At 40.1% G+C, this 27,942-nt stretch overlaps 1 protein-coding gene across 1 annotated transcript in view; it reads right to left on the reverse strand.

The window, feature by feature from the left end:
• gucy2g (guanylate cyclase 2g) overlaps positions 1-27,942 on the reverse strand; it is a gene marked incomplete at both ends in the record, with an annotated part of 130,867 nt that overhangs the window by 18,899 nt on the left and 84,026 nt on the right. The window contains 7 exons of the mRNA XM_084323068.1: positions 15,048-15,146; positions 15,931-16,105; positions 16,960-17,152; positions 24,032-24,172; positions 24,575-24,752; positions 26,215-26,370; positions 27,610-27,778. Of these exons, the coding sequence (XP_084179194.1) occupies positions 15,048-15,146; positions 15,931-16,105; positions 16,960-17,152; positions 24,032-24,172; positions 24,575-24,752; positions 26,215-26,370; positions 27,610-27,778 (1,111 nt within the window). The remainder of the gene's footprint in view (positions 1-15,047; positions 15,147-15,930; positions 16,106-16,959; positions 17,153-24,031; positions 24,173-24,574; positions 24,753-26,214; positions 26,371-27,609; positions 27,779-27,942) is intronic.

Below are 27,942 nucleotides of genomic sequence, written 5' to 3' on the forward strand. Positions count from 1 at the left end.
CGCTGCGGCAAAACCTATTAAAACCTGCTATTAAAACCTGCACAGCTTGCGGCTGTGTGGCGAAAACCTGCTTGGCGTGTGAGTGCCGTCAAAAAGAAAATGCGCATGCGCTCGTTACCGGCATAGGGGGAAAACGAGCGTAGAGGGCTGGCCGATCGCTGGCCAATCAGAGCAACGCGGAAGGGCATGTTGGTTGCCGAAAGTATTCACGCCTCCCGGCCATTGCCACCAAGCCTCTTCAACTCATCCAGAAAGCAGCGGCCTGCCTGATCTCAAACCTACCAAAGTCGGCCCATGTCACCCCACTTCTTAGGGACCTGCACTGGCTCCCCATTGCTGCACGAATCCGCTTCAAGGCCCTCGACCTGGCATACCGTGCAGCATCTTCTGGCCGCCTCAGACCTACTCCTATCCGAGCTCCGGGAGGGTCATCAAAGAGAAGTCGCCTATTCTCAGTCCTTGCTACTAACCACCCCAGTTAGGACAGCCGAAACCCATCCAATCTTTCGCCGTCGACTAAAGACGCACTTCTTCAACCATTATCTTAAATAAAAAATTAAATAAAAAATTTAAAAGATATCTAACCCTAACTAACCTTACTGCCATGCACATGTCCTAATAAACTAACCTACACTGTAGCACTCAACACTTTGATGAACATTGTTACTCAGCTGATAGAGTTGTGCCTTCCTGATGACTTGTCGTACAGAACTTGTAAGTCGCTTTGGATAAAAGCGTCAGCTAAATGACTAAATGTAAATGTAGATACTACAGTATTGAACTTTTCGCCACCAGTCTAAAAAAGTGGTACTATAGAGAAAGGGGTCCCCGAAAATTGCATATCACATGTTGTTCCAGCATGAATGCGAGGACACAAGAACACAAACATTGTGTACCGGGGTTGTGTAAGTACACTCTTCTGCTTTAATCTATAGCAGACATTCTCAAAGAGGCTAGTAGTTTCAGTGAGGAATGCCAACAAGCATTTCTGAAGGACATTTGTAGATTTTCTTTGACATAAATATGACCGGTGGTAAAAAGAGGCAACTAAACCAACAGCTAATACAAATGCTAATGTATGCTTTTAACTGCAGGTATCAAAATTGACAGGCAAATATATTTCACAGATTCTTGACATAAGGGATAAACATGTTTTATAACTAAAATATATTCATTTAAATGTATATATTTGTAGAGAAAGGTATTAGCTATCAAACCATGTAAAGGAACAGTTTTTGTTTTATATACTGTATATAAAAACACCCTTTCTGAAAATAACATAAATTTGTGTCAACTCCATCAGACATACTAAAAAGTATCCTATTTTAATTTGTTCAGTCCAACAAGACTTTAATGTCCTCAAGTATCTAATAATAGTGTTCAGTTACTCTGATATGTAATAAAATACAATATATAAACCTTTGTTCAGATTTCACACTATTCTGAAAAACCCAATTTCTACCTTTGTTTAAGACTATAAAACACATTTCTTAGTCAAATACCACAATTGGATGTAGATAAGTTAATCATTTTAATAGATGGACAATACAAACTTAACAAATAGTAAACAATGTTTTTGAAAATGAACAAAAACATACATCTGCTGGTGTTGACAATCACTGATGTTGTTGATAAAATCAGTAATAAACACTGTCAGTTTAAATATACTAACAAATAAACAACAGAAAAGTAAATAAAAATACTGACAAACTGATGACAAAACATGTGTTCTTTATGTTAAAAGTGATATTGAACATAATCAAAGTGGATAGTCCTTGTGTGTGTCCTCTTCTGGTGGCTCCAGTGGCTCACTGGAAAAATACAAGAAAACTGTCAGATATTGCATTCTAGTGTTCTTTATCGTGATTCCTTATTTCTTCTCCTTTGCTCCTCCACTGACAATTTCTGTCTAGCCATGCTTCCTGTTGAGGTTATGTGTTATATACGATTGCATGTAACTGCTTAACTGTTTCCACAAGAGGGCGCTGTAGGCACAAGGAGACATAGCTATTGATGCTGCAGGGCTGTACGCTGCGATGATCTCATCGCAAATTGCCCCTTTAATTGGCCGTTGCGATTGGTAAATAATATTTGGGGGCGGGCTTGCGAGTAGGGATTTCAAGCCTTGCATTCGCATTTCACTCCTAAATGATCCAAGGCGTGTGATGACGCTGAGCACTCAGGTATGATCAGCGGGGAAAATCAACTGAGCACTCACTCTGATAGACTGGCTGACTGTCTGATTTAGCTATGAAGAAAAGTAAAGTTAGTAGTAGGGATGGGAATCGATGGTTCCTAACTGGGTTTTGGCCATATGCTCCCGAAATTCTCCCGCTGTTTGGCTGCTTCTATGTGCAGTGAAAACTACTCGAAATGATGTCATTGATTTAGTTCAGGGTTAGCCGCGGAGCTAACGCTAGCTAACGTGAGCTAATCAAGCTCACAGAGAGAGATAAACAGCTGACAGCAGGTAGTACAGGTACAAATACAATACAACAAGGGGTGGGGGCTGTTGTGTAAACCTTGTGTCGCGTCAATCTGGTCCACACGTTACTCGTTCATATCTCAGCCTGTGCTGAGATATGCCCATTCCGCGGTCTGTTAATAAAGTTTTCAATCAGACAGATGTATGGAAAGGCTTTTATTATAACATTCGTTGAGGTAAAATCATTATGCCTCATTTAGTCATCCTGCAGAGCACTGGTCTCCTACTCGTGGGCCGCGGGGAGCTAATGTAAGTAGCTTTGTTGATGTCAGCACACGGGGCATTCAGGAAGTCAAAAACGAATGCGCTTGCCGATTGGTGCTAAGAACAGCAGGGCGGGTGCAAGCGTTGTGACGTAATTGGCAGACTCTACTGTCAATCAAAATGATTCTTTTTTTCCGTCAGAATGAATGAATGAGAACTTTATTAACAGATTGCATATTGGGTACAATACAGTACAGGAGGATGAAGACCAGAGAAAGACTTTTGGCTTTTTTACATAAGGGTCCTCCATTTTCAATTCATCAAAACATTTAGAGACATACAAATATACAGTAGTTTCATAAAAATGTTAAAATGCTATTTATTGATTGATTGGTTTAAAACTTTATTAACATATTGCAGAATGGGTACAGTACAGCTCAATACATACAATTGTTAAGGGGATGCAGACCAGAGAAAGACTTTTGTCTTGTTTACATCAGGGTCCCCCATTTTCAATTCATCATATTTCATATCTAAATCATATAATATCTCATTGCTAAATATATGCAATATATAATCTAATAATCCAATAATCTAAATCTAATATATAATATAAAAATGCTAAATGCATGGGTATTTTATTTTGTCTTTAATGTTAGCTTGCAAACTCATACTGTCTTGGTAAGCCTCATAATGAATTGTTTGGGGTAAAAAAGAAAAACATTGTGATGTGTATCGTGTATCGCCGAAAGGTCAGAAAATATCGTGATATCATATTTAGGCCATATCGCCCAGCCCTAGTTGGTTCATTATAAAAGATACAAACCTGACAACAAAAGCACTTAAATGTTAAATAAAAGGACCACAGTAATGAGGCAGGAGGAACATATTTTTTTGCACTATAATGGTAAAATTGTTATTTAAAAATTTGCCCCTAAAACATATTTTTTGCCCCTAAATTTCTAATTTAGGGGCAAGTGTGCCCCTAGTGAAAAAGCTTAGCGTACAGCCCTGTGCTGACGTCAGGTAAGAGGTATAAAATGAGTTGTTACCGCCCCCTCTGTCTCTTCCTCCGTCGCTCTCACAGAGAGAGGAGGTCTCATGTTGCATATGAATATGTGAATAAAACACGCCGATTAAAGGCTAACGAGAAGAACCTTGTCGTCATGGCCAAGTTATTGTTGCTCCACAGGTGACTCTGTCAACAGGTTATGGGCCCAGATCACGCAAGAGCGAAATAATAAGGGTAGCAAGTTTAGCTGAAGTATAGGCTAGGTTAGCACCGGGAGCACCGCGTGGCTAAGGCTAACGGGAGCTAAAGCTACGCCTACCATCAAAAAGAGGATGGCGACAAGAGGAAGGAGTGAATGGCCCTCATTCAATGGAAGGGCAAAGGACTATGAGCTCTGGGAAGAGCGAATGTTGTGCTGCATGCACGGAGTGGGACTGAAGACAACGATCTTGACGGCCCCCACGGGAGAACTAACGGCGGAAGCGCAAGCCCAGGATATCAAGCAAAATGCAGACGAATACTGCGAGTTAGCACCACTGCTAGACGACACGAGCTTGGGGCTGATATTCCACGACACGAAGGACAAAGGCCGAGAGAGCCTAAAAGTATTGAGAGAACACTACATCGGAAGGGGAAGACCCCGGATCGTATCCCTCTACATAACACTGACCGCGCTAAAGAAAGCGCACACCGAGACTGTGACCGAATACGCCATCAGAGCTGAACAGATCATTACGGCGCTTAAGAGTGCAGGAGAAGCACCGAGCGATGGACTAATGATGGCGATGGTTATGAGAGGACTACCGGAGATGTACAAACCGTTCACACTACTGGTGACACACGGTTCAGCGGACATGTCGCTGGGGGAGTTCAAGGCCAAGCTGCGGAACTTTGAGGCCTCAGAAGACACACGCGGAGGCGGGAGAAAGGGTGCTGAAAGCCCAGGCGGCACCGAGAGAGAAGACGAGACCCCCGACGGAGTTGGCGTGTTGGCGATGCGGAGAAAAGGGGCACCGGAAAGATAACTGCACAAAGACTGTTTGGTGTAGCTTCTGTAAATCCACGGGGCACACAGACAAAGCGTGCAGAAAGAAACGTGACCAGAGCGCTCGGTATGCGCATGGACAAGATGGCGGCAACGGTGGACGTGAGGCGAGTCCAGATGACGCCCGGAGAGCAGCGGGACGAGAGGACTTCATCTTCGGGGCGCAGACAACGTACGTCACCCAGTCAACACAGCAGCAGCAGGTCCAAAGGAAGGGACTGATCGTGGACACAGGTGCGTCGTCCCACATCATCAACGACAGGAATCGATTCAAGAACTTTGACAACACCTTCGAGCCGGAGAGACACAGCATGGAGCTGGCAGACGGGAAGCGCACATTCGGGTTGGCGCAGGGGAGAGGAGACGCACAGGTATGCCTCATAAACAGTGAGGGGCGCCGGTGTACAGTGACGTTAAGGAACGCTCTCTACATACCCTCGTTCCCACAAGAACTATTCTCTGTAAAATCTGCTACTGCAAACGGTGCCAAAGTGTTCTTCAATGAAGGTAAAGATGTTCTTGTAGAGCAGGGGTCAGGAACCTTTTTGACTGGGAGAGCCATAAAAGCCAAATATTTCTAAATATATTTCATTGAGAGCCATATAGTATTTTTAACATATAATAAATTAAATATGTCTTACTTTTAATGCGACTTCTGGTGCTGCATGGTTTTGCTGATGGCCTTGTAATCTGGTTCATACGTGGTGAGATTGAGCTTCATGCAGGCGTTGAGGCTTCCATCAGTTAAACGTGAGCGTAGGTTGGTCTTAATGTTCCTCATATGCGAGAATGACTGCCCACATGCATATGTAGAGCCAAACATGGTCAATACGGCAATACTCACGCTGCATTGTGTGGTATGTCACAGGAAGCTCGTTCCAGGTTTTAAGAATCAGCTGGTCTTCAGGTTGAAGATTTTTTATTTCTGTCCACTTGTGTTCCCTCGCCAGCTCTGCTCGCTATATCTTCAGCTACAGATACTATTAGCTGTATCTTCAAAACTAATTTCTGTTTACTTTAAAATAGAGCTGGGTCGTTAACGGTGTTAACGTGCTGCGTTAACGCTATACTAGTATTGCGCGATAATATAATTAACGCATTAATCTAAAAAAAAAAAAAAAAAAAACATTTAATTTTTTTTTTTTTTACCTTTATTTACCCAGGGTAGGTTCGCTGAGCACGGATGCTCTTTTTCAGGAAAGCCCTGCTTCACATTCACACAGTTCCATTCACACCTGGGAGCTGCCCAGTACAACCACAGTTGACACCATTGGCCACTGAGCAACTCCACTGGAGCAGTTGATTCAAGCCATGTCACATAGTTCAAGTTTGAAATGATTCTTTCTGTTTTGCTCCTGAGAGTGTGCTAGATACTGTACTGTACTGGTAATATTATTTATTTGTGTTAACTTCTGAATAAAACAACTTATTAAACACAAGTACATCTTATTGAACATTATTTTGATATTTCATTACCAATTATCATAGCAAAACAGCTTTTTCAAACAGTCTGTAATGCATTTTTGGAAACGGGAGATGGGCTCATGGTGTAATGGGCCACCTGGCCTGAGAAACATAAGGAGGAAAGAAAAGGTAAGGACTTACTTCTGGTCATTATTTGGGTAGAACACACATATTTTGAATGCCTTCGGCAGGTTTTTTTTTTTTTTTTAGCCATTTTAATCTAGATTAATCTAGATTAAATCCAGGATTGCAGATAGATTAATCTAGATTAAAAAAATTTATCTATGCCCACCTCTACTTTAAAATGACACAGTATTATTAAGAAAAAAAAAAAAAAAAAAAAAAAAAAATGTTTTTTTTTTTTACACACAAAATTCTGGGAGCCATATGCTGTCACCAGAAGAGCCATATATGGCTCGCGAGCCATAGGTTCCCGACCCCTGTTGTAGAGCCTAACGGTACGCGATTTAACATAGAGGTGTACAAGAGAATGTATTATCTGCAAACAGAGTGTAATGATAATGATATGTGTAATGTGATGTCAGTCATGATATCCAGACATGGCATGAGATCATGGGTCATTGTAATTACGAGGATTTACTGAAACTGCAAGCAGTGACAGAAGGCATGCACATTAACGGTGAAAAGCATAGACCTGACAAATAATGTGAAGTGTGTATAAAGGGGAAGTTCACTCAAACGAGGAACAGAGGTCCCACGGAAAAAGTAAAGGTACCACTTGAGCTAGTTAACACAGATCTAGCTGGTCCAGTAAGCAACAAGTCCATAGGTGGCTTTAAATATGTACAGTCTTTTACAGATGTGTGTACAGGGGCAGTGTTTGTTTACTTTCTCAAAGCAAAGAGTGACACATTCCAGGCCACGGAGAAATTCCTTGCAGATGTAGTCCCTTATGGCAACATAAGATGCTTGAGGTCCGACAACGGAACCGAGTTCACAAATAGAGAGTTCCAATCACTGTTGAGAAGGAACAAGATAAGACACGAGACGTCATGTCCTTACTCCCCGCACCAGGACGGGATAGCAGAGAGGGTAGGATGTACTCTTTTCGAAATGGCTAGGTGTAAGCTAATAGATGGTAACTTACCTAAGAGTCTATGGAATTATGCGGTACAAGAAGCCGCTTACACCAGAAACAGGTGTTTTAATAAGCACACGGGCACCACCCCGTATACAGCACTGACAGGGAAAAAGTGTAATCTAGCCAAAAATTTGGGTCAGTGTGTTATGCTTACCAGCAGGACAGAGGACAACTTGAGTCCAGGTGTGAAAAAGGACTCTTTGTAGGGCACGACAAAGGAAGCCCCGCTTTTCTAGTCTACTATCCCGGTAAAGGGAAAGTGCAAAAACACAGGCTAGTCAAATTTGTCACAAAGACAACATGTGAGAACGAGACACAGACAGAGGAGCCAGAGCTGGACTCCAGAGTAAGGTGTGAAGAAAGAGAGACACCACAGCCCAGTGTATTGAGCACAGACGTGCAGACACCCAAGGGTGACGTCCAGGGGCGGAGCTAGGGGGTGGCTACCTGGGCTCAAGCCCCGGATGTATTCTGAAAAGCCCCGAATCTATTTAAAAAAAAAAAAAAAAAAAAAAATTTTTTTTTTTTTTTTTTTTTTATTTTTTTTTTTACAATTCATCATTGTTACATGAAAATATGTTTGCACCAGATTTAGCAGAAGCTAATTTCCATCTGTGGTCTATCCAGCTGCTAACTGTATTTGAGTGAGTTAAGTCTTGGTGTTATGGTAGACTCAGACCTAAGCTTTAAATCACAATCAACAAGTTGACAAAAACTTAATTCTTCCACCTTAGAAACATAGCTAAAGTACGGCCATTTACAAATCAAAAGGACGCTGAAAACCAGATCCATGCCTTTATCTCAAGCCAACTCGACTACTGTAATGCACTCCTTACCGGCCTCCCGAAAAAATACGATGATAACTATTTTATTGCAATGCACTATTGCATTATTTTATTCTATTTGACTAACTATTTTATTGCACTGCACTATTTTACTTTGTATCAGTGAATCATAGACGCCTGGCCATAAGAGCATTCGGAGCATCTCTGCTCTCCCACTATTGAACTTGGGGGAGCAAAGGTATGATCTTGCTCCACCACTTTTTGATTATATGAAAAATATGATATATCCCCCCCCCAATATATAAATCTAACCATAACTACGTTATGGTTAACTGAGTTTTATAGTGAAAAGAGCAGCTTTATTGGTCAAGATTGAAGGCTCTATATTGCAGGAAATTGCACGTACAGGTTCATTAAATTAAAAAAAAATCTGTCATGGAGGGGGTTGTGCCGGACCCCCTCCGAACCACCCCTTGCCTGCCCAAAAAAAAAAAAAAAAAAAAAAAAATTAAAAGTAAAAAAAAAAAAAAAAAAAAAAAAAAAAAAGGGGGGGGGGCCCATCTGGGCTAAGCCCCGGATCTCCTACAATCCTAAATCCGCCCCTGGTGACGTCACGTGCCTCATGCAGTGGGAGGTATCCCTCACGGTAGGGCTGGGCGATATAACGATAACGATAAATATCGCGATATATTTTAATAATCGATATCGAATATCGAAATAAAATAAAAACCGAAAAATCTTTTTTTTATTTATTTTTTATTTTTTTACTTTTTATTTTTATTTTTTTTTGTGACCTGCAACAGGGCAGTTTTAAAACCAGAGACAGTGGACAGGCTTGTCTTTCTTGCCTGCAACTTAAAGTAATGGCTTTGCTTGTCCAAATGACAATACTGACCAAATTGAGATTTATTTTTCTCTTGTCCATTTATTTTGTTTGCTTTTGCAGTAGTATTTTGATAACCATAGATCTATATTTTGCCTGAAACTGGTGTTCAAATCAAACTAATGTGTTATATTTAGAGAAGACAGCTGCACTAGTCAGTCAACCAAGTACAGTCTTCTGGTGATTAGATTACTCTGCCCCTTTGCCCTGTCTCACTAAAATAGATAGGGTTATTTACTAACGCAAGACCCCTCACAAAAGGTTGGGTGTCGGGCCACTCAACAGCCGGCTGTAAACGATAAAGAACTGTTTGAATAAGCCCTTCGGGGGTGCTAGAACAAAAGAGCCATCTGGTTCCTGCAGGGTGGGGGACAGGAAGGATTTCAGATAAGCCCTAGCTAACACAATGAGATGATCAGATCACATGAAGTTGTTATCGGCTGCCTCGCGGCCTAGGGACACAGGTACAGTCAACTGGTCTGATGAGTATGAAAAGTCTCAAATAGGAATTATAGTTAAATAACTTAAATGTGTGTTTACTGAGGTAGGATGTTTACCATCAATGTGAGACTGTTAGGCTGGATCTTGGTAAATCATGGAGGAACAGATTATTAATGAACGCTAAGTATAAACTGTTTGTAGCTATTCAATGAAAGTCATCAGACTGGGTTACAGAATTAATCCCCTGCATTGTAAGACTAGTTTCACTTAGGTTGAAACTAGGCTTAAAGGTAACAGAATGTGGTCAATTATGATATCTCTGTGTTTATGTAATCAATTGCATTTCGAATATATATATTGTGAGATCAATAACCAAAGTATTATGGTAGTTAGACGGTGTTTGTACTTTGACTGGAAAACAAAGAAAATAGAGGGTTGGCTTGCTAAGGACAACCCCCTATTTCAAATTCAAACGTAGAGAGGCCGTGATTTGAGGAACAAAGCTGCTGATGTCACTTTGATGACATCACGCAGAAGACTCCAGGCTTTTGATATAAGAGGTGGGTGTTGTGACGGTGGGAGGACACTCTGACACGGAACCACACGGACAACACCTCACCTGTTTCACACAGCAAGACGACGCGGCAGAGGAGACTCGAGACAAAGAACATTTTGGAGGGAGAACAGACTTTGCTTTGTTCATCAGCCAGAGAACAAAGCCCATCAACAAACTATCAACTCTACTTTAATATTAGTCTGATATAAGGGGTCGGTGGCTTAGTACTTGAGTACCCTTATATCATTGCAGAATCCATTTTTCATTGTAATTTGTATACACTCTTAACTTTGATTAAACAGCTGCTGTTATACACCTTCTCCTCCATTTCTCTTGCTGCTCCGCTGGTCGTGATACAAGACCATCAGGTCTTATTGGTAGTACAAGGTTTTTAGGGGAACCATTCACAACGCAGAGGACGATCAAAGCCGGTTCTGATCTTATCAGAACAGAAGCCTTTACTACTTCACTTTCTAATTTAAAATACAGTTTGAAACCGTCTGTACACAGTAGGCTATGTGTGCTAGCAGAACTAGACTCCAGTCACGAGTCACGGTGCACATGTGCGGTGGTTTGTCCACCAAAAAAGCGCCAAAAGATCGAAAATAAACTAGCAGAGCCAGAACTGTTCAACTCGCCTGGAGCCACAGCCAGCAGAGAAGCCGGTTTACTTTAGCTTTTAAACCAGCTGCAGCCTGAGAACTGGAGTGTGAGGGGATGTAACACTAAAGATGGCGGCAATGACAAAGAATTGCTGCAAAATAAACATACATCTGTTGTTAAAAAAAAATAAAAAAATGTAATACTTATAACAATTCGATAATTATCGATATAGAGAAATATGATAACATTATCATATCGTTATCGCGATATGATTTTTTTCCATATCGCCCAGCCCTACCTCACGGGAACACAAACCCCCAAAGTATCTGAAAGACTATGCCCAGAGAGAAAGTGACAAGGATGACAGTACACTTACCAGCATTGATTACTGCTACAGAGTAGTGAGTGGAGTACCTCAGACCTTTAAAGAGGCCATGGTGTCCCCTGAGTCAAGAAAATGGGAGAGAGCAATGGATGAGGAGATGAGGTCCCTAGAGGACAACCATACCTTTACTCTAACCAAGTTACCAGAGGGTAGACAGACAGTGGGAGGAAAATGGGTTTACTCAATCAAGGAGGGTATTCCATGTTTAAATACAGAAGGAGGGTATTCCATGTTTAAATACAGAAGGAGGGTATTCCATGTTTAAATACAGAAGGAGAGTATTCCATGTTTAAATACAGAAGTGGATTCCATGTTTAAATACAGATGTGGATGATTTAATCATCGCAGCGGACAACACTAGAAACCTAGAGCAGGTGAAAAGTATGCTCTCCACCAGATTCAAAATGAAAGACCTGGGTAGGTTAAAACATTTTCTAGGCATGGACTTCGAACAGTCTGCCAGTTGTGTAAAAATATCCCAGAAGAGATATGTGGAAAAGATCCTGAAAGGTTTTGACATGCAAGAATGTAGAACAAGGGAAACACCATGTGATCAAAAACTATGAGGATGCTCAGAAATGGACAGATGTAAAGATGTACAGAGAAGCTGTAGGTAGCCTCATTTATTTGACAACATGTACTCGCCCTGACCTATGTTTTGTAGTGAGTAAATTGTCACAGCATTTTGCTGATCCCACAGAGGAGCACTGGATTACAGCAAAACATGTTTTTCGTTATCTCAAAGGCACAGCAGATAAACAGCTTTGTTTCAGAAAGAGCAGCGAGGGCTTAGGGCTTAAAGCCTACAGTGATGCAGATTGGGCGGCAGACGCCACAGACAGAAGAAGTACCACAGGGTAATAGTTTGAACACAGACAGCTCACTGGTTTCTAGGGCTGACCTTCGAAGCTTTTTTTGGCAATCGAAGCTTCGGGGCCGAGCTTCGATTTTAATTCGAAGCTTCGAAAAAAAATTAAAAAAAATATATTTTTTTAATTTTAATTTTTTTTATCTTATGTTGTGGGACTTGTACAGCACTTTCGTAAACGTTGTTGTTTTTAAATGTGCTCTATAAATAAAGTGGGTTGGATTAATTAATTAAGTAGCCCCTTTCGTGACTGACGCATCCAACAAGGTTTCACTCGGCTGTGTGATTTAATTCAAGGTGGATCGCTGTTGTCGTTTGAACAACTTCAGATTTCATGGGAACTACCAATCCCCCAAATCAAGAATGTTTAAGATGAATGAAGTAAGATTTTGATTATTTGAAATATGGCCTGTGTAGACTAAACTATGCACAGAATTATGTCAGTCTACAAGGTCCGGATTCTACATGGTCCGGCAATGTAGACCTTGTAGACTCCACTACAGACCAATTATCAGTGAATGTTCATGCATTTTTAAGAAGGGCAACTTCCACAAAAAAACAAAGAACTCACCAAAACATCTCAGTAGCACCTTATCTAAATGTTATATTTCATATATGGAGATTCATATTTATTTATGTATTGCATGCATTTCTACATTTTATTTCCTATTTTGTTTATTCATCCCAGTATCTTTCTTTCTTATGTGTGGAATTCTACAAGGTGCGCGCACACGCACACACACACACACACCTACACACACACCTACACACACACACACACACACACACACACACACACACACACACACACACACACACACACACACACACACACACACACACACACACACACACACACACACACACACACACACACACTTACATTTAGTCATTTAGCTGACGCTTTTATCCAAAGCGACTTACAAGTTCTGTACGACAAGACAGCAAGAAGGGTACAACTCTATCAGCTGAGTAACAATGTTCATCAAAGTGTTGCGTGTTACAGTGTAGGTTAGTTTATTAGGACAAGTGCATGACAGTAAGGTTAGTCACGGTTAGATTTTTTATTTTTTTTTTATCATTTCAGATAATGGTTGAAGAAGTGAGTCTTTAGTCGACGGCGAAAGATTGGACGGGATTCGGCTGTCCTAACTGGGATGGGTAGTTCACACACACACACACACACACACACACACACACACACACACACACACACACACACACACACACACACACACACACACACACACACACACACACTACACACACACACAAATCGAAGTAAAAAAAATAAATTGAAAAAAAGAAAATTGATTTTTTTTAATTTTTTATTTTTTTAACTTCGATTTTTTTTTTAATGTTCGAAGCTTGTGCCGTCGAATCGAACGTTCGAAGCTTCGAAGCATTTAAGACAGCCCTACTGGTTTCATGGAAAACAAAGAAACAGCCCACAGTGGCACTGTCAACTTGTGAAGCCGAATACATGGCTCTAGCTATGACAATACAGGAATGTATTTATCTAGAACAACTGCTTGAAGGAATGGATACCTATGTATATAAGAAAACTGTTGTTTATGAAGACAACCAGGGAACCATTGCAATTGCTAGAAACCCTGTGTGCCGACAGAGGTGTAAACATGTGGATATAAAATATCACTTAATCAGATCTGTCATCAGAGAAGAAAGGATGACACTTGTTTATTGTCCTACAGACGACATGGTAGCAGATGCTATGACAAAGCCTGTCTCCAAACTGAAATTGAGAAGATTTGCAGAGGTCATGTTTGGTGTGTAAATATTGCCTGTTATGTAATATTGACTGCCATATCCTTTTTGATGTTCTGAACTGTATTCTTTTCTTTGAAAGATGTTTTTTTTTTTTTTTTAAGTTGTACAGTATACACGACAGCCGTAAGTGGGAGTGTTGAGGTTATGTGTTATATACGATTGCATGTAACTGCTTAACTGTTTCCACAAGAGGGCGCTGTAGGCGCAAGGAGACGTAGCTATTGATGCTGATGTCAGGTAAGAGGTATAAAAGGAGTTGTTACCTCCCCCTCTGTCTCTTCCTCCGTCGCTCTCACAGAGAGAGGAGGTCTCATGGTGCATATGAATATGTGAATAAAACACGCCGATTAAAGGCTAATGAGAATAACCTTGTCGTCATGGCCAAGTTATTGTTGCTCCACAGGTGACTCTGTCAACAATTCCTACAACACAGATCTAGGTAATAATGAAAAATCTATTAGAATTCTAACTAGACTCTGGAATGTGATTTTCATTGACTTGACATGATGCAAATTTATTATTTTTGGATAAAATGTACATGATGCAAATGTATTTATGGTTTAAATTAATATATAATTTAAATGCTGGTAATTAATAAAGAACAATCTTAAGCAAATCATAGCCTGTCCATGCTCTACAAGTCAAAAGTGTAGGGTATACAAGGTTAAATCGTGTAAATCAGGCTATATGTATGTGTAAATAAAACCATGAAATAACATTGGAATATTTTACCATGTTCATAAGTAATATTATATTACCACATTAAAGTAATATTATTACATTAAGAGGTTATGGGAGGATTTGACGGTGTTCACAAAAGGGCTTTCTTTTTCATGTCAAATATGTATTGTACACTACAGCCATGTTGTTTTTCCTTAGTTGCTATAGTTGCCTCAAAAGCATCACTAAAATGCCTAAATTCAATCCAATATTCTCAACTAAGATCATCATTATTGGGAAGGCAGTGTTGACACACACAAGCTGTGACTACAGTGATATCAACATTGTTTGTCTAAAATATCAAAACAAGTAAAACTTACCAGATCATGTAGCTGCATTCATCATACACAGGAAGTGGAAAAGGGGTCCTTGGGGATATAGCTGACCATACTATTGCCTGATTTAACCAGGATTATGAAAAAGTCTGACGGTATTGACGGAAACTGAGGAGTTTGGGTAGTTTGATATTATGACCTCTTGCTGAGGACAGGTACATTACCTTCTAACTACAGAGCATACACATTCCTTTAGATTTAACGTTGTAATGTACGCACATTATTCATTATACATTTCTTGATTTTTAACATAAAGAAGACTATTCTATGTAGGACATGTTTTGTCCCGACTCTCAAGAATTGGTGATTTCCTTTATTCCCTTTGTGAGGATCATTCTGCTATGGCTTTCGAAGTTTTCCATATTACTCACGCAGGCTGTTGCTCTCCATGCGAGAGGCCGTGTTCACAGTGTCCCCAAAGAGACAGTAGCGAGGCATGGTGGTCCCCACCACCCCTGCAACCACTGGACCTAGGCGTACAAAGACATTGGACCTCATTCACCAACATTGTCTTAAGTTTTCTCTTACGACAACCTCCTTGGAAGTCCGTAAGAGAAAGCCTACGACAGTTACCCCCGGATTCATCAATGATCACAGCTGCAAACCCTATTTGCATACAGACATGCCCATCCAGCTCTTAGGGATGGCTAGTGTGACGTCATGAATTGCTTCCGTATCCACTAGCATGTTTAGTCTAATGCAGCCAATGTAAACAGCAATGGCTACAGCCCAGGAACCGGTCACCCTTTTTACTGTGACATCCTACTTCGCTGACTTCTCAAAGTCTGTGAAAAAGGTTCTCAACTCGTATAACCCAAACCAGCTCTCTACCGAGCCAAGATTGAGGTCCTGTTTAAAAGGAACACGCCAACATTATGGGAAATATGCTTTACCATCTTCTCCAGAGTCAGACACGAAGCTAGATCCTCTCTCTGTGTTCAGTAGAAAGCTAGCTTAGCACAAATGAATGGAAGCGGATACGGACCACTAGTCTATCTTAAAACTCTGGAAGAGGTGTTTTTGGCCAACAGCTAGGCTAGCTGGTCCAAATCCATTCGCTTCCATTAATTTGTGCTAAGCTAGGCTAGCTTGTAGCCAGATAGCTTTCTACTGAACGCACAGAGAGGAAATTGGTATCTTCTTGTCTTCCTCTTGTCTGACTCTTGTCTTCCCATAATGTCGACACATTCCTTTAACACCCAGTAGCTACACATTTATGTGAACTATAACTATGACGTTGATTTCTTTGCTTACCTGAGTGCATTCCAATGCGAAGAGCCAGACTCTCCTTTGGCATGTGTTGTATTTTGAAGATCTTGATGGCAAACAGAAAGTGCAGAGCCATCGTGGCGATCTCTTCAGCATGCTTGTTGCCGTTGCTGATAGGCAGGCCACTGGCCACCATATAAGCATCTCCTATCGTTTCCACCTGACAACATTTAAAGTCAAGGAACAAAAGGCTTACAAAATGACTGGAAGTGGATATGGACCATTAGCCTACTGTCAAAAGTAACAAAATACATTCTTTAACAACTCCAAAACCTCTTATTTAAATGTTGTGACTTGTGTATTGTGGTCTGGTTACCACACTAGCATGCAGCATTGTGGAGATATTCTAAATATAGTATCTAGAGTGCTCTGATGTCGTCGGTGACATCATGGACCACAGGGGGTTAATTGGGACTCTGTTTTTAAATTAAGTTTCATGGTAATCACCTGATAACCGGATCCCTGATAATGTGGCAGACCAATTACACAAGGGGGAATGGTGACTTTCACCCATCAGTGTTGTCTTAAAGGAACACTATACACATTATTTGGTGAATTCACTTATTTGCCATGTTCCCCAGAGTCAGACAAGATTCTTGTCAAGAAGATAGATAGCCATTTACTCCCAGTTCGTCCAGTATAGATAGAGATCCGGTTGCTAGTCTAGTTTAGCAAAATAATGAGAAGCAGGGGGGGGGACCTGTTAGCTTAGCTTCATCCGAAGTGAAGAAATACACTGTCCAACAACTCCAACAATTTCTTATTTACACGTTGTATAAGACAAGACATGTGTAAGATACAATGTTATTTACACTTGTAAACACTGTCTTATTTGTAACATTGTTTCTAACAGCTTCTCTTCCTTCCAGTTTTTGTGCTTGCAACCGGATCTCTTTTTGTACTGGACGCACAGATGAAATTGCTATCTAGCTTCTTGTCTGGCTCTGGGGAAGGTGGCATTTCCCAACGTGTTGGAAAGTTGAGGGAAGAGGGAGGATGCAGTGAGTAACATACTTTGTAGACGTCGTACATCTTGATGACATCATCGAAGAGGCTGTAGAGGTCATTGAGGAGTGTCACTACCTCCATCGCAGAGCTGATGGAGCACAGGGAGGTGAAGCCCACAATGTCAGAGAAGAAGATGGTGACTATGTCGTAGCTACGAGGCTCCACACACTTCCCCGCCATCAGCTGGTCTGCAATGTACCTGCCACCGATGGGAAAGCAGAGCAGGCAAAGGTAAGGGTGTCAGAATGTGCTTGTGCTGGGATCATCCCTATGTTTCCCGGGTCCTATGTTCCCCGGGTTCTATGTTCCCTGCTTTGATTGATTAATAGATTGAACATTTTATAAATTTTTATTATTTTATTAATTATTAATGTCCGCCTTGTTTCGAACGGTTAAGCTTAGGCCCTCTTTCGAACTGGTTAAGGTTAGAGTTTGGAATCAGGGCTGGTAGTCTAAAATGTTCAATCAATCAATCAATCAATCAAAGCGGGGAACATAGAACCCGGGGAACATAGAACCCGGGGAACATAGACATGCTCCCCTTGTGCTCACTACTGTAGTGCAGTTTAAGGGTGTCAGAATATGCGTGTGCTCACTACTGTAGTATAGTTTAAGGGTGTCCATTTTTCTTATTAATTAAAGGAACACGCAAACATTATGGGAAAGGCACTTACCATCTTCTTCAGAGTCAGACAAGAACATAGATACTAGACTAGATACATAGATGTCTGTGCGTTCAGTAGAAAGCTATCCGGCTGCAAGCTAGTCCAGCTAGCCTAGCTGTTGGCCAAAAACACCTCTCCCAGAGTTTTAAGCTATGCTAGTGGTCCGTATCCGCTTCCATTCATTTGTTCTAAACTGGATTAGCTTGCAGCCGGATTGCTTTCCACTGAACGCACAGAGAGGAAATTGGTATCTATCTTCTTGTCTGACTCTGGATAAGATGGTACGTGCCTTTCCCAATATGTTGGCGTGTTCCTTTAAAAGCAATTCTTGACACATTCTCTTCACAACAGTGAGTGCAAAGCCCACACTGTTTCACCTGCAAAAGACCATAGAACACTCAAAATGTTAAACTCAAATGTGTCAATAAGTACAACAATTTCACCAAATGGAAATCTGTCTTCATTATCAGCATCAACATGACATGGTCAACACTGAATGTACAGTATATTCATATATATATTGCAATTAGTAATACAGTACTGTGCATGGTGTTGCTGTACATATTGCAATGTGTCACACATTTCAATATATTTAATAAATTTATAAAGATTATATTTCATAAATATCTTTCTACAAATATATTTATAACTATTCACAGTCTTCACCCCATCAATGTATTTTATCATTTCTAGATGTCTCTCTGCTATACTGTCTCAATTGTCAGTATTACATCTTTACTGCTGTGAAGCACTTCTTATATGAAAGGTGCTATACAAATAATGTTTATTATTATTATTATTTGCACTGAGAGCATCTGAGAGTCTATTCCGCCAAACACAACTGTATAACCATTTAATATTAAATGGTTTACTCATTATGAGAGTGACAGAAATGTATATAAATGGTAAATGGACAGCATTTACTTAGCACCTTTACACAAAGAACTTTACAACTTATGCCTCGCATTCACCCATTCATGGTAAAATATGATATTCCTTTGTTGATCCCCTTGGGGAAATTCAGGCGTGGAGGCAACCATGCAAGGTGCCTTCAGATTACAATACAATCGCTCTACCTCCTGAGCCAATGTCCCACTATAATAAAGCCCAAGGACACCCTTACTATAGCAATGCCATTCATAGAAAAAGGAACTATATATAATTGACCAAAACAGAGGATATGGAGAGGGCTTCAGCGTTCTTATTTTGTTTCGGGTAGGTGCTCTTTGGATTAAATCCGGGGTAGGATTCGCTTATAGAAGAAAGGTTGAGATCCAAGGCAGCTCTACAATTTTTAAAAAGCCTTTATTTATTGGCTTACATTATTTAGAAAGATCTTTTTAAAAAACCGACATGTTTCGGCCTACATGGCCTTCTTCAGGGTGTTGTAGCTGTGACAAAAACAATACTGTGACTAAATAGAGGAAAAAAGGAAAAAACATAACTCAGGGAGTGACTAATTACAATGGGGGACAGCTGGTCCCAAATAAATGAAGGCAAAGCAACATTCTCAACTTGAGTTGAAGAAATATACAATAATACTAAATAGAAATAAACAAATTTGTATATTATATAAGTATATATACACACAAACTCAAAATATTATAACAACATAAAGAAATGAGTCAAAACAAACATAGAATAGATCAATAATAATATAAACGATTATCAAAAATTATCAAAAAACAACAATGTAAGAGCATTGAGTAATGCAAGACAAAAAATTATAATACTATAATGTAATCTACTTAGCCTATAAAAGTGACAGTATGTCCGTAGAGTCATTTAAACCTGCAATGAGGTGGCCTGTAGTCTATCAAAATACAATAAATAACAATGTATAAATACAATAAATAAATAAAGTGATCTACTGGCCTATAAAAATGATACCATGTCTATGGAATCATTTAGACCTGGGAGTGAGGTGGCCTGTAGTCTATCGATCCAGCGACTTTCTTTCTGGTTTAGAATTCTTTGTCTATTTCCTCCTCTAGACGTGAGCGGAACACTGTCAATTCCGATAGCTGTAAATAAAGCAGAGGTACTATGGTGAACTTCATGAATATGTTTAGCCATTGCATAATCCATGTTGTTAGTTTTGATAGCATATTTATGATCTGCCAGTCGATCAAGTAGGCGGCGTTTCGTACGACCAACATAAAAAGAGTCACATTTGGAACAAGACGGTATATAAATAACATGTGTCGTTTGACAATTAATAAAGCTGTTAGAAGTATATGTCTGTTTTGTAACTGGGTGGGTAAAACCTTTTGATCTTATCACCACATCGCATTGTTTGCAGTGACCACATCTATACGTTCCTATAGGAGGCTTTGGTAACCATGTAGATTTGACATCTACATGGTTAGATGGCTTCGTACTAATTTATCTCCGAGATTGGGAGCTCTCCTAAATGTACAGAGGGGCGGGTCAGGGAATATGTTAGACAGGGCCTCATCACATTGGATCAAGCTCCAATTCTTTTTAATTATATTGCGAACAGCAAAGGCCTTAGTACTATAAGTGGTAGAGAAAAACACCCTATCGGTTTTCTCTTTCAGTGTCTTTCTTTTTAAGAGGGAGTCGCGTTCTACAGTAGCGGCTTCAGATATAGCTGTTTTAAGAGTATTATGTGTATAGCCACGTTCTCTAAAGCGATCATACATTTCGCCGCTCTTTTCTCTAAAATCAGCCTCACTGTCACAGATTCTACGTACTCTTTTAAATTGGCCGTACGGAACATTGTTGATCAAAGTAGAGGGATGGAAGCTCTCTGCATGTAAAATAGTATTTTTATGCGTTAACTTCCTGTACAATGACGTATGTAGGTCACCATTCAAATCTTTAGTCATTTCTAAGTCCAGAAAATGGATCTTATCAGGACTAAAATCTAGAGACAGTTTTATATTTGGGTTAGTGTTGTTCAAATAACTATGAAAAGCTTTCAATTCATCAATAGTGCCTTTCCACCACATAATGATGTCATCTATATATCTGGCCCACCAGATGATCTTATCTTTAAATACGTTTTGAGTGTTGAACACATAGTCCTCCTCCCATTTTCCCATAAACAAGCCTGCATATGAAGGGCTAAAACATGCACCCATAGCACAGCCTTTTACCTGTCGATACATTTTGTCCTGAAATAAAAACACATTGTTAAGTAAAGTAAATTTAGTTAGTTCGACCAACAAATCTGTAGGGGGGTCCTGTGGGTCAGTGCGAGTATCTAAAAAATGTCTCATGGCTGTCATGCCTTTGTCATGGGCAATACTGGTGTAAAGGGCTTCTACATCCATTGTCGCCAAGTAAGTGCCTGGTCCAATATTACCTTGCTCTTTGATTTTATTGAGAACATCTGTAGTGTCCTGTAAATAAGCTGGAAGCGTTGGAAGATAATAAAAAAATCTACGTATTTAGATATAGGTTCAGTTAGGCTATCGTTCCCTGAAATCACTGGTCTCCCTGGTGGTTCAGTAAGGTTTTTATGTATCTTAGGCAATAAATAGAAGGAGGCCATACGAGGGTTATCATTGTATAAGAACTTAAATTCTTGGTCAGAGATAAGGTTATCTTATTTCGACCTAACTAGCAAGTCTTTAAGTTCTTCTGCTAATATAGTTGACGGGTTAGAAGTAAGAGGGAGATAAAAAGTAGTGTCCTGAAGTTGTCGGGACGCCTCTTTAACGTATTGTTCTACACCCCAAACCACTATGGCTCCTCCCTTGTCGGCTCTCTTAATGACAATATTTCTATTATCTGAGAGTTCTTTGAGGGCATCTTGTTCGTTTTTAGTCAAATTATGGTGGACATGTGTCTTGCTATTAGTTAATTTCTTTACTTCATAATTTACTTTTTTCTCGAATGTGCTCAACGTAGTATTCTGTACTACTGGACAAAAATATGATTTAGGCTTAAAAGGAGTACAAGGAGTAATAATATTTTGACTAACTGGGGTAAACACACACTGTGGATTCTGCTTATACCATGCCTTAATGCAGGGAGGGGCAACTGGCGGCCCGCGGGCCGCATGCGGCCCTCACCGACGTTCCATGCGGCCCCAGGCCAATAAAAAAAAAAAAAAAAAAAATTATAATAATATATTTTTTTTTTTTTTTTTTTTTTTTTTTTTTTACTAAGAAGAGTTGGCAGTCGACTATGGCTCCTTTCGATCGATTAGTCGACTATTTTACTAATAGGGGTCAGCCCTAGTGTGGACATATTCAACGCTGTTGAAAGTGCCGCAGCAATATGGGGGTTTTGATAAACTGTTGGCTGTTGTTACCGATGGAGCACCGGCAATGAAAGGAAAACGCACAGGATTCGCCGGGCTTCTAAGGCAGAGTGGCGTTGAGTGTCCAATGCTGCACTGCATTATACATCAGGTAAGTTCGCTAACATAATTTCCATCTATTGTGGGTCACTAATAATGACCAATGCGAGTCGAGTGTAGTCAAATTATATGCGAGAGTCATTAAATCGTTTTTTTTTTTTGTATCTGATATAGGAGGCTCTCTGTGCCAAGAAGCTTGACTACAGCTATGTTATGGATTTGGTTACCAATCTAATTTGTGGAGGCAACAGGTCACTAAACCATAGAAAGTTTGTCTCCTTTTTGGAAGAGATGGACACTGATTATGGCGACTTGCAGCTACACACAGAAATCCGATGGCTGAGCCGTGGGAAGTGCTTGGAGAGGTTTTTTGCGCTGCGTAAAGAAATCCCCACATTCTTGGATGAGCAACTGACGAGCGACACAAGCACATACTGCACTAAACTCAGAGATACAGCGTTTCTCTGTGACATGGCCTTCCTCACGGATATCACTTTGCACCTTAAACTGCAGCTTGAACTGTGCGAGCTACAGTCAGATCCTTTTTTTCAAGCAAAGAGAAATGAGAGGGGAATTTCGTTTTGGAAACTGCTACCTGAGCCCCGCTTCCCACTCCTCAGGGACTTTGCTCTCTCTATGGCCAGTATGTTTGGGAGCACATACATATGCGAGAGCAATTTCTCAAACATGAAGCACATCAAGTCAAAGGAGAGAAACAGGCTGTCAGATGAAACATTATTTCATCTGATGCAGATCGCATGCACAAACATTGAAGTTGACATTCCTGCTATTGTGCGCCAACAAGAGAGACCACAAGTGTCTCATTAAAGACAGGGGGGGAGGAGATGATGAAGAGGTGTAGAGAGGGGACCATTATTATTATTATTATTATTATTATTATTATTATTATTATTATTATTATTATTATTATTATTATTATTATTATTATTATTATTATTATTATAACCATTATTGACCCACTGTGGGGCGAGGGTGAATGTCATGCCAGTTTGATAAAGGGTCAATGGGAGGCATGTATTGCACTTTACTTTACTTGCACTTTACTTGTTTACTTTTGTAGTGTTCAGATAACACTATAACACAAACAAGCATTCCTGCTGCATTTCACTACAACAGTAAATCAAAAGTGCAATAATAAATTATTTTGTTAAATGTATACACTTTTATCCTGCTACTAAACAAAACATTCCTGAGTGCTTCATATCCATAACATGCATTTCAGTGTTATAATGTTTTGTTTAGTAGCAGGATAAAAGTTTATACATTTAACAAAATCATTTATTATTGCACTTTTGATTTACTGATTTAGGAATGCTGCTTTGTGTTTGTTGAGCAGTGGGCTTTAAGTTCATACATTTATTTTATTAGAAGGCTTAATTAGAATTGATCATTTTTGTATATATTTGGGGTTACACAGCAATACTTTTAAATTCAGCTGTTTATAAATTCATAAAGTTGAAATTGCATTACTAAATGCATTTGAAATGGAATAAAAACAAAGTTACAACAAATTATAATTGTTTATATACCTTATTTATCACATCTGTGACTAGTATGGGCTATTTGAGTGATGGGGTACTACTGGCGGGACTGCCGATAAACAATGCGGCCCCCCAGATTGATTGTGGAAATTTTGTGGCCCTCACCATATACAAAGTTGCCCACCCCTGCCTTAATGTGTAGATTCCTATAAAAACGAAACAAGTCTGTTTTTAATTCAAAGTCATTGGGAAGATTGGTAGGGGAGAATGAGAGACCATTGGATAATACCTTGTTCTGCGCATCAGTAAGCTGTACGTCTGACAAGTTGATCACTACCTCTGTTGGCTCCGTGTGTGATATTTGCGATGCGGGTTTCTTTCTCCCCCTCCTTGTCCTCTTCCTCTGTTGCCTTCAGATTAAAATACAATCGCTCTACCTCCTGAGCCAATGTCCCACTATAATAAAGCCCAAGGACACCCTTACTATAGCAATGCCATTCATAGAAAAAGGAACTATATATAATTGACATCCCGATTGACAATGGTGTTGAATTCAATCATTCTATAATGTTTGTTACCTTGGTAACATGCTGGAGAGAAGCTTGTCTGCACGGACCTTCTCTGCTGTGAGCTGATTGGTCCTCTCCTCCACCACTTCCTCAAGGTGGTTTGCATATTTCTCCAGCTTGTCGACCATGTTGTCGAGTATATTGGCATGACTGAAATACAAAGATATATATTTTTAAATGTATGTAACAGGCATATTGTATTACATTTGAAGGAAGTAGCTACAGTACATGGATTGGAAATGGACATGCTTGTAGAGGATGAACACAAAACATTCTTGATTGGTTTGAAATTAAATGTTAATGACCATCTAGATTAGAACATGGACATTGGAAAATAAATATGAAAGCATTTTTAATACTGCTGTGATGGGAAAATATTATCATGTCATATAGTTCTGTGTTAAAATACATATTCTATGTCTTACAGCCTTGACTAATATGATCAACTAGTATAAAGACACTAGGACGACGGTCTTAACAGTGTCTCTTAAAACAACAGCCAAAGGGCCAGGAGATATGAGAGGTCCGAGGTATTTTCCTCTTCTCTCTGACCTTTCAGGGCTAGTCTCCTTCAGCCGTCTCCGTATGGAGCCGAAGGGCGGCCTGAGATCTGGGTTCTCGCTCCAGCAGGCCTTCAGCAAGTCGTTGATGTTCTCGTCACACAGCTGGTCAGACAGCGTCGGTCGGAGGGGTTCCCCAAGGAGCGGTGTACGCAACTGTTTGATGATCTCTGGAGACAAGACGAGAGTTTTGGACCCCTGGTCCTATTTCTTACTCACCACCATGACGATGAGTCCTCTTTCTCAGCCTAATCCATCCTAGCTCCAGTTAGTTACAAACTGATGCAAAGTCAATGAGGACAAGCTCCTGTCTGTAGATGCTGACTGCGGCTGACTGAAATGTACTTTGTGTGCACTGTGGAGTACGTTTCAGTGAGACCTCACAGGCTCCTGTGCTCCTATTCCCCACTTGCACAATGTGGGGGCGTCATATCCGATTACATCTTTAGCCCCGTAGACTTCTTCTGGTCCCATCACAATACATTGAGTTTAGCAACTTTTCTCCCGTCAATTAAACAACTTCATCGTCACTTTTTTCTTTCCAGAATATCAAACGTGGGTCTAACAGATGCCACGCCGATACTAATTGAGTTATATGTCTCATTTCATGCCCCATATCTAACAGATTAATGTATTGGATTTAGGCGGAGCTAAAAGCTAATGTGGCTAACTCTAACAGTAAGTAAGTAAGTAAGTATTTATAAAGCAGTAAACTTTTTTACATGAAATACAGCCCAAAAACCTTAGAAAAAAGTGACGATAAAGTTGTTTAATTGACAGGAGAAAAGTTGCTAAACTCAATGTATTGTGATGGGACCAGAAGAAGTCTACAGGGCTAAAGACCTAACCGGATATGACGCGCCCACATTGTGCAAGTGAAGAATAACATTTCAGACTGCCGAATCCATACCAAGACTAGGCAAAACCCATTCCATAATATGTGACCCCAGTGACTTTGCATTGGTTTGTGGCTAAATATCTAGTAACCGAGCTAGTATGAGGAACAGCATTCATTGTGCTGACAAAGGACTCTACTGATCAACATCATTATCGGCAAGTAAGAAATAGGGCTTTTTCTTTTTAAAGTAACAATCTCGAAGATCTCCATTTCATTGTCTTTGGCGCCACCTATGACGATAAGCGGTACTTGCAGGTGTGTTTTTGGACCAAACCAAACAGTGTGGCCTGTGTGACATCATCATTTGGCGCCAATGCTCACGCTTTGCTTTTTCTTGCTGACGCTCTGTAGTTCCATGGCTGACAGTCTATAGTTCTACGGCTGATGGTCTATAGTTCTATGGTTGACGGTCTATAGTTCTATGGTTGACAGTCTATAGTTCTATGGCTGACAGTCTATAGTTCTATGGCTGACAGTCTGTAGTTCTATAGTTAATCTTTTCTTTGTGTGTTCGGCCATGATAACAGAGGCCTGAAGAAAAGCAGTTAAGCCACATGGGTTGAGGAAGAGCGAGCCTGTCGCGTTAGCTCCGCCCACCCTCTCTGCAGGACCAACCACTGCTGGATAGTAGCTAGCACATGTTTAAATGAATATCTTTGAGATTATTACTTTAATTGTGTGACCTTAGGAATTATGAATGAATAATTCAGACTTCATAGTTGTACAGTGCTAACCTTTTGACTCCAGGTTGATGTCGTGATATGGGCCAGACTCAGAGCTGTAGATGAGTTCCCGCATGATGATGGAAAAGCTGTAGATATCAGCCTTGGGCGTTCCGTTACACGGGAGAATGACTTGTCTCAGGAGCTCCGGAGCCATCCAGAACATGTCTACAAAACAGTTACTGAAGACGTTAATTTTAAAGACATCTTAAATCACCCTCTGTGCTTTTAAAGGTCCCATACTGTGTTTTTAAAGGTCCCATATTTTTCGACAATTTGTGAATTCTTTGTTTAAGTTATATGTGGAGAAACTAGTCTGAATCAAGTTTTATGTGGAGAAACTATAGTCTGAATCAAGTGTTATGTGGAGAAACTAGTCTGAATCAAGTTTTATGTGGAGAAACTATAGTCTGAATCAAGTTTTATGTGGAGAAGCTATAGTCTGAATCAAGTTTTATGTGGAGAAACTATAGTCTGAATCAAGTTTTATGTGGAGAAACTATAGTCTGAATCAAGTGTTATGTGGAGAAACTATAGTCTGAATCAAGTGTTATGCGGTGAAAGTCTGAATCACGTTTTATATGAATAAACTAGTCTAAATCAATCATCATATGAATAAATCACAAATCAAGTTTGTATTATTTGTTTTTTAGGACCGTCTTCTTCCCTTGCATTGAGCAGGCCATTTTAATTCATTAAAAATGTGTATTCATTATTTCCTTCCCTGCCTGGCTACCCCACACCCAAAAGTAAAATACTTTCACAAACTGGGCAGTAGGCAGGTGGTGTCCCTGGCTCCAAAAAGTACAGCTAATTTATTAATTAAAGCTAATTGATTTTTATACTTTTAACTTTTTAACTTTTAACCCTGGCCAAACAGCAAGAAGTACTTATGTCATTCTTCCCCAGTGCCTATATAATATTTCAGACTAAAACACATTTTCCAAAATATGGGACCTTTATTAAAGAAACACGCCAAAATTATGTGAATTATGTGAATGGGCTTACTGTCTTCTCCAGAGTCAGACAAGAAGATAGATACCAATTGCCTCTCTTTCCATTCAGTAGAAAGCTAGCCTAGCTTAGCACAAATTAATGGATGCGGATACGGACCAGCTAGCCTATAGCTGTTCGCCAGAAACACCTCTCCAGGAGTTTTAAGTGGTCTGTATCCACTTCCATTAATTTGTGCTAAGCTAGGCTAGCTTGCAACCAGATATCTTTCTACATAACGCACAGAGAGAAAGTTGGTATCACACCAACATTATGGGAAATGCGCTTACCGTCTTCCCCAGAGTCAGACAAGAAGATAGATCAATAAGACCAATTTCCTCTCTGTGTGTTCAGTAGAAAGCTATCAATTGAAAGCTTTCGCTTTTAATGACCAATCTATAATCCTGCACAAACCTTCATATTTTGTATGTTCTAGCGAGACCAGTTTGATTTTGCTCCCGAGTTTGAACTCCCACAGTCCGAAGCCAGAGAGCTTCACCTGCAGACGACTGTCCACCAGACAGTTGCTGGGCATCAGGTTCCCATGGGACTTCAGGCTGCTCTTGTGAATATACTCCATTCCCTGGGGAGAGGATGAGTTCATAGCACCTTATTGTGTTCAAGCATGTTTCAAGGTAGTAGCTTTAAGGTATGAAAGTGTACAAATTATGAAAACATGTAATGCTTTTGTTCAATTCTGGACACTGTCCTCATTTGAGAAACGGTTGATAGTGATAATAAGGTGAT

Source organism: Notolepis coatsorum (genome assembly GCF_963971535.1).
Source record: "Notolepis coatsorum genome assembly, chromosome: 10".
In the NCBI taxonomy this organism is placed as follows: domain Eukaryota; kingdom Metazoa; phylum Chordata; class Actinopteri; order Aulopiformes; family Paralepididae; genus Notolepis; species Notolepis coatsorum.